At 44.5% G+C, this 8,485-nt stretch overlaps 1 protein-coding gene across 1 annotated transcript; it reads left to right on the plus strand.

Moving 5' to 3' along the window:
- Positions 1 to 3,032: 3,032 nt before the first annotated feature.
- LACBIDRAFT_335809 (uncharacterized protein) lies at positions 3,033 to 5,285 on the plus strand (the record flags this gene model as incomplete). Its single annotated transcript, XM_001890703.1, has 11 exons — positions 3,033 to 3,093; positions 3,206 to 3,230; positions 3,255 to 3,428; positions 3,570 to 3,737; positions 3,786 to 3,866; positions 3,917 to 4,060; positions 4,113 to 4,247; positions 4,427 to 4,489; positions 4,651 to 4,666; positions 4,719 to 4,774; positions 4,940 to 5,285. The coding sequence occupies 11 exons, from the start codon at positions 3,033 to 3,035 to the stop codon at positions 5,283 to 5,285; spliced, it is 1,269 nt and encodes a 422-aa protein (XP_001890738.1).
- Between the last annotated feature and the right edge of the window lie 3,200 nt (positions 5,286 to 8,485).

The following is an 8,485-nucleotide window of genomic DNA, read 5'->3' on the forward strand; positions in this document are numbered from 1 at the left end:
GATGAAACCATTTCACCCGTATAAAATTCCCTTTTAACGATTTTACCAATAAAGGTCATCTCTAATAAATACACTACATACAATTGCAATGATACAAAGAGTCAATGCGCATACCCGGCACAGTTGACTAAAAATGCAAATGCGTGGAATCTGAAAATAGGGCAAGGCTTTGGAACTGGCAGCAGTACGCGTCGTGACATTATACTTGGATCCTATCTAAGATTCACCTACCATGAAATAGAGCACGAAGAGGTTCTAGAGTAAACACCCAACGCAGGGAGAAGAATTGCATTACTACCAAAGGGTTTAGAAACACATAATGGATTTATTGTGAAAACTCGTGCTTATACAAGAAATACAGAAAAGGTGACATAGACGCTTAAACGGCATGTCTGAAACATTGAAAGACTAAACTACACCTAGGTAGTAAACGTACGAAGACTTAGCGTGGCTCACGGCCATTCAGAAAGTCATGTATGGCAGTTCCCGCGTACGCATCAAAGACTGATGCGTCTAAATGTCACAAGTACAAACATGAGAAAAAGACACATTCTATTATATGAAATATAATAAGAACCCCCTGACAATTAAGAAAGACATTTGAAAACACCTTCGGAGTGTCTCCCGACCTCCGTAATGAAAAGACGAGCCAAGATAAGGCATTTTAATTAAAAACTCGGAAGCGACGGAAGGCCGAAGACTATTGGTAAATGCGTACGCATGTGCATCAACGCATCAGGAAACGTTAATCATTTTGTGATGTCATCTGTCAAACCGGTAAACCGGGCCATAGAAAGAAACACGTGAGATCATGCCAAGCTAAGAATAGCTACGTCGGCTAACTCCGCGTACGCATCAAACACTGATGCGTTTGAAAATGAAAGATGCGACACTACAAAATCTGTAGTGTTCACAGAGATAGACTACAAAATATACCACATGTTCATTAAATTTCATATTTGTAATTCGGACCGAAGTATCCCGCATTAAAACACATGTAAAACGTAGATAGGGGTTCCTGGAGTATATAAGGAGCGCGCTGGCAGGTCAAAAGGCAAGCAATTGCCCCCCGTTGACCAGCTAGTTGCACTCCAAGTAGAGACTTAGGAGGTGGACAGTTGTAATCAATTAAAAGGAGATTTCTTCGTGGTCAGAAAAGTACAGTGTGAACGAAGCCAGCGTGCTTGGGAGTCAACTTACTTGGAGACTTTTGAATAAGAGGTTTTAAAAACACAGTATCATTTAGACGAGACAGCGTACTCGTACCCTTAGTTTTGGAGCATAGTGACATAATAAAAACTCACGGGAGTCATAAAAGTCAATTGAAGTCGTGTTTTGTGTTAATAAAAGAAACTGTGATCAAAGAACTTTGCATTTAAGAGACCAAGTTCCCAGAAAGACATACTTTGTTCTATTGAACTATTCTAAACCACACCTTATAATAAAAAACCGTTTTGAGACGAAATCTCTTGAGACTTTAACCTAAGAAGACAAAAGTGGTATTTCTTAATACCAAAGGCCCTCGAACTCGTGCACTGAGATTGTGATAGTGTGTGTGTGTGTGAGTGAGTGTTTAGGTGTTTAGGGTTTTCCCGACGCGCTTGATCCTTGTTTGCGTGTTTCGCACTTTCACGGTCATCCCCGTGCAACGCGTATCAACGTCCGGAGAACAAATACTTCACAGTCAATAAGCATACAACAGTAAGTCTCATTTATTGCATAGTTTTGATAAATGTGAAAAATAACTATCCAGATCACTGAATTTCGATATCTCCACATTCATTATGAGTCTTGTGTGACATGGCGTAAGGAGACGGATCTGCTTCGCTGCAATGACATCACAAAATGATTAATGTTTCCTGATGCGTTGATGCACATGCATACGCGTTTACCAATAGTCTTCGGCCTTCTGTCGCTTCCGAGTTTTTAATTAAAATGCCTTGTCTTGGCTCGTCTTTTCATTACGGAGGTCGGGAGACACTCCGAAAGTGTTTTCAAATGTCTTTCTTAATTGTCAGGGGGTGCTTATTATATTTCATATAATAGAATGTGTCTTTTTCTCATGTTTGTACTTGTGACGTTCAGACGCATCAGTCTTTGATGCGTACACGGGAACTGCCGTACATGACTTTCTGAATGGCCGTGAGCCACGCTAAGTCTTCGTACATTTACTACCTAGGTGTAGTTTAGTCTTTCAATGTTTCAGACATGCCGTTTAAGCATCTATGTCGTCTTTTCTGTATTTCTTGTATAAGCACAAGTTTTCACAATAAATCCATTATGTGTTTCTAAACCCTTTGGTAGTAATGCAATTCTTCTCCCTGCATTGGGTGTTTACTCTAGAACCTCTTCGTGCTCTATTTCATGGTAGGTGAATCTTAGATAGGATCCAAGTATAATGTCACGACGCGTACTGCTGCCAGTTCCAAAGCCTTGTCCTATTTTCAGATTCCACGCATTTGCATTTTTAGTCAACTGCGCCGGGTATGTGCATTGCCTCTTTGTATCATTGCAATTGTATGTAGTGTATTTATTAGAGATGACCTTTATCAGTAAAATTGTTAAAATTGAATTTTATACAGGTGAAATGGTTTCATCTGTATCACCAGTCTAAAGACCACAAAAAGACTGCAGACCGTGGTCTTTTGCGGTCCAGTCCAGTCTTTTTGACTTCTGGGAAAAGGGTAGACCGGTTGTGGTTATGGTTAAAGCCCCTGGGCGTCACAAGACCGGACCAGACCGGACTTTCAAACACTATGACTGCATAACGCCACAGGCTGGGAACAACAGTGCATATACAGTGGGAAAATCCTTTCTCGGATGCTAGTGCAAAGATCCCTTTCCATTATACTCCCCTGAACCCAGTATTCAACTCGTCTGTAACCTTTGTTCATCTTCCTAAGTAGCAGCTAACTCACCATATTTCACACTATGCAGACAGAAAAATGCATCCATTTGGAAGATCTCAAGCCCACAGATAATCACATCCATTTGGAATATCTCAACCCACCTCCTGGCCAGGCCAGGCAGTAATGTCGACAGTCCTTTGGGTTGGTGACTTTTCGCACTATGCGGTTGCAGACCTCGCACCAAGTGGTTGGAGTTTTTGGATGCCCTTGACAATGACCTCATCTTGCTATATTACATCGCCCTTACCCTGACACCCAAACATGCCACAATGCCACAGAAAATCCCTTTGGGTTAGCATTGCAGTGTCTCTGGGCTCACGTGTAAGTAAGAGTACATATACACAGTGGGATGGGACGCCTTTCTGCCCCAACCCACTCAAAAAGCCTTCAAAATTTTTTGAACAAAACCAAATACTCAAGTTCCCAACCAAAATGTCTGAACCTCAACAACTTCGCCCTCATAAGTTGCAGCCTGTTGTTCTTCTACCCCCAGTGGGCAGAGGTAATGCTTCCACCAAGGTGAGAGACTCCTCTGTCACCGTTAGCCACGACATTCAAAAAAAATGCAGAAGGGAGTGAGGAAGGTGGCCCAGAGTACAGACAATGAGAGGTGATTCCTCGCCCTTTCTGTTGAGGCCTTTCACCTCAAAGTATATTTAGCGTGACAGATGCTGATCCCGGCGGTAACGTCATTGGCAAGTCTGCACCCACTCAGGCAACAGGTCCTCCTGCCTGTAGCCGGGCCAGGAAGATTGCTGTTCCTGTAGTCAACACCACCATCAATGACCCACCTACTCTGGCACCTTCCTGCCCCAGTCAGGCCAAAAAGTATGTTTGCTGCTAAAGGGGAAAAAACATTCTAATACTTGCATGTAGAAACAATTCCAAGGCTGTTAAGAAAATTCTGCCTAGTGAATCTGACCCCAATTTGTCCACACCAATGGTGGACATCAATAGGTGAGGATCTGATCATGATTGACAGGGGTGAATCTCATCCTGAACTCTAGGATCATTGTCATGGAGGATGGCAACGAGCCCCTTGTCAATGCTGAACCCAGTCAGTCTCTGGGATGTTCCAGGGATGCGGCGCTGGGACCTACTCAGCACAATTACCCCAGACAAATGGCAGCACCAAAGGCCAACATTAACCAGTATGGCTTTCCTAGTTCTCACCTGATCTTTTTGACTCAAATTGTATCCTAGAATGATGGACTTGGAGGCCATTAACTCCAACCTCGGCATGGGTGAGAAGGTTGCGGCATCTGAGACAGAGGCCAACTTGGCTGTGGTCAAGCTCACCCAGACGAAGTCATACTGCACATATGGCCTCAAGCAAGTGTGTGTTCCTTTCCCTTTGTCAGGGCTCTCTGTTTGACTCCTTGTTGCGGAGAGTCCTCCCAAGTGAAATTTGACTCCTTGTCATTCCACTCGGGTACAGTGTTAACTCCTTGTTTGCTGCTTCCGCACCTGTAGTATTTATCTTCTTCAATAGTTCCCTCTAACGTCTATACATACAGAGTCCTTAATGTGGCTGATCCAGATGCCACACCCACTCAGGACCTTATATCACATGGCAATCGGTTGGTTGCTCTGCCATTGAGACTACACGGGTGTCCAACTGACCGTAATGCCAACAGAGTCATTGATAATTTGGCCGTAGTGGTGGAAGACTTGTTTTATAACAGAGACCCAAGAAAACAGCCTTCAGACTTTGAGAACTCCCCACCTGCACATCATGCAGACAGTGCGGGGGGCAGGTGAGTGCTGGTCAGGTGTTCAGACAAACAAGACATTGATATTCTGGCACAGGGGATTGTCTGGGTTGATTGGCTTTGGCCTACCATTTCTGTCCAGGCCATGTTGATGTGAGTGTGTGTTTCCATTGAATATCTTATTCAACATAACTCGCAGTGCTGCATCTGCCAGAGTTTCCCCACCAGGAAGGGCACATTTTCAATCAAATCAACTCTCATTCCAATGTAGGTAACTTAAATTGATCTAAGTAAGGGTGGTTCTTGACAATGTTTCAGAAATGATTCATCTGGGGTTCTTCCCTCTTCACCCATCTCTGGCCCCACTCAGGCTGTGTCTCATTTGCATGGTCTCTACATGTTACGCCACAGGCTGGACGTACCTTCACTTACTCTCATTGATCCTATGCTGCGCTATCACGAACCCAAGACTCCTGATCCCACATCCAGCAATGAAGATTTCAATTCCACGATGCTTGAGGATGATACACCGCCAAATAGTGAACATGTGAGAAAAACCTGGGCGACAAACCCTGACCACCATAATTTGGCAGCTGTCAGACATGTTGATGGGACCTTTTCTCAACAGTCATTACTGGCCAACGACAGCATGTCCCCAGGTTGATGTTGCTCTTATGTTTGGGTTGGATGTTGACAACAGCTGTCTCTCCAGGTTGCAGTCAGCTGAGGGGCCAGGTGAATGTCCGGCGGCAAGGGTGCTTCAGCCCACCTATGTATAGACATATGGGCTGTATTCCATAGCGTGACAAAAACCCATTTTGAATTCATCCCAGTACATGTTGGAGGAAGATGAAGTTGAATATATTTTCATAAGCAAGCATTACGAAACAGGCTAGTACAAAATTATACGGTGTATGGAATGATGTAAGAGATATGGCAGCTCCAGTTACTACCTCTGCCTGCTCTCCCATTCGAAAAACATTCCCCCTGCCAACCCCCACCCCTTTGCGCTGTTCCCCAAATGCACAATCCACAAAGAAGGCGCTTCAAAGCAGAGTCTCTAGCTCATTGACTGGGAGGAAGGCCGATAGTGGAGGGGGATGCAGCAAAGCTCATTGAGATGTCGTCTTTTGGCAAACAGATGTGAGGAGCCCAGCTGGGTTTGATGATGGTGATAAAGGTGTCTAATGCGGCTGCCGCTACGTGATGTAATGCAAACATGATCCTATCTGGGAGTGTCAGGGTTAGCAAGTGGGTATCCGTCGGGGAGGAGATACAAAGGGGCAATGGGCAGGAACAGAAGCCCAGAACAGTGACAGGTGACGACCGTGCACAGGCACACGGGTATGGAACAAGGACAACCAAGGAAGCAACATGAGGGGGATTATGTGGGGGCACAGACCAGTGGGTAACACAGATGAAAACAAAAAGTAATGAATGGGAGTGAGCAACCCAGGAGCAACCGGGCAAGGGGAGACAGTTGTGGTGAAGAAGAGGGTGGGTTTGGTTCTGGTTGAAGTTTGGAAGATAACCAAACATAGCGCGGAATTTAAACAACTTAAGAAATTTTTGAGAGCTTCTCGCATGGGCCTTCTCACGTTGAGCTCAAAATTCCTTGTTTTTTCCACCTGTAACAACTTGGAAGTGCTCAATGTATCATTTTATTACCTTCTTATGATTAATTCATATCTTAAGTACACTACTTCGCCCGAAGAAATTTGGTGGTACAGGTCTCCCCGAGAAGAGTTGTAAACCTGTGGGTCAGGTGTCGAGCCGCTGGGGCTAACATTTATGCCCCAAGCTCTGACACACCTGCCATCCATGCCGAGGAAACCTCCATCAGGAACCTGTCAAGTGGAGATTCTTGCCAGATGCCATCAGCATTTTGAACAAATGGCAGTGTAGGCTCCCCCTCCCTCTGGCGTCTTCCCTTCCGCATCCAGTAACTGTATACTTCTGCCGTATTGGCAGAGTCATGGGGGGAAGGGGTTACATTGGACATTGTTTGAGAATTTGGAAGGTCACTGATGCTCACCCTGCCCATCAGTATACCCAGTTCACTTCCTGGTTCAATCGGGTGACTCAACGATGGGAGTCTCTCCCCAAAGGCTACACCACAGATCCCCCTCCTGCGTTGAACCATCTTGGCAAGGTGGAGGAATGGTGGGAGGAAGCAACGAGAGTTGCCAGGCATTGGGCCAAACACTTAGCAGAAGGGAGTGTAGGGTGTAGCGAAGACGATGAAGCAGAGTCCAGTAAGAGTGCAGATTCAGGCAACAGAGCAAAGTCAGGCATCGGTGATACGCTTTGCACGGGGATGAACGTGAAAGTGCGAAACACGCAAACAAGGATCAAGCGCGTCGGGGGAAAACCCTAAACACCTAACACTCACTCACACACACACACACACACTATCACAATCTCGGTGCAAGAGTTCGAGGGCCTTTGGTATTAAGAAATACCACTTTTGTCTTCTTAGGTTCAAGTCTCAAGAGTTTTCGTTCAAAATTGGGTTTTTATTATAAGGTGTGGTTTATAATAGTTCAATAGAACAAAGTATATCTTTCTGGGAACTTGGTCTCTTAAATGCAAAGTTCTTTGATCACAGTTTCTTTTATTAACACAAAACACGACTTTAATTGACTTTTATGACTCCCGTGAGTTTTTATTATGTCACTATGCTCCAAAACCAAGGGTACGAGTACGCTGTCTCGTCTAAAATGATACTGTGTCCTTAAAACCTCTTATTCAAAAGTCTCCAAGCAAGTTGACTCCCAAGCACGCTGGCTTCGTTCACACTGTACTTTTCTTGACCACGAAGAAATCTCCTTTAATTGATTACAACTGTCCACCTCCTAAGTCTCTACTTGGAGTGCAACTAGCTGGTCAACGGGGGACGATTGCTTCCTTTTTGACCTGCCAGCGCGCTCCTTATATACTCCAGGAACCCCTATCTACGTTTTACATGTGTTTTAAAGCGGGATACTTCGGTCCGAATTACAAATATGAAATTTAATGAACGAGTGGTATATTTTGTAGTCTATCTCTGTGAACACTACAGATTTTGTAGTGTCGCGTCTTTCATTTTCAAATGCATCAGTGTTTGATGCGTACGCGGAGTTAGCCGACATAGCTATTCTTAGCTTGGCATGATCTCACGTGTTTCTTTCTATGGCCCGGTTTACCGGTTTGACAGATGACATCACAAAATGATTAACGTTTCCTGATGCGTTGATGCGCATGCATACGCGTTTACCAATAGTCTTCGGCCTTCCGTCGCTTCCGAGTTTTTAATTAAAATGCCTTGTCTTGGCTCGTCTTTTCATTACGGAGGTCGGGAGACACTCCGAAGGTGTTTTCAAATGTCTTTCTTAATTGTCAGGGGGTTCTTATTATATTTCATATAATAGAATGTGTCTTTTTCTCATGTTTGTACTTGTGACATTCAGACGCATCAGTCTTTGATGCGTACGCGGGAACTGCCGTACATGACTTTCTGAATGGCCGTGAGCCACGCTAAGTCTTCATACGTCTACTACCTAGGTGTAGTTTAGTCTTTCCATGTTTCAGACATGCCATTTAGGCGTCTATGTCGTCTTTTCTGTATTTCTTGTATAAGCACGAGTTTTCACAATAAATCCATTATGTGTTTCTAAACCCTTGAGTAGTAATGCAATTCTTCTCCCTGCGTTGGGTGTTTACTCTAGAACCTCTCCGTGCTCTATTTCATGGTAGGTGAATCTTAGATGGGATCCAAGTATAATGTCACGACGCGTACTGCTGCCAGTTCCAAAGCCTTTGTCCTATTTTCAGATTCCACGCATTTGCATTTTTAGTCAACTGTGCCGGGTATGCGCATCGACT

This window comes from Laccaria bicolor, genomic scaffold, assembly GCF_000143565.1.
Source record: "Laccaria bicolor S238N-H82 LACBIscaffold_154 genomic scaffold, whole genome shotgun sequence".
In the NCBI taxonomy this organism is placed as follows: Eukaryota; Fungi; Basidiomycota; class Agaricomycetes; order Agaricales; family Hydnangiaceae; genus Laccaria; species Laccaria bicolor.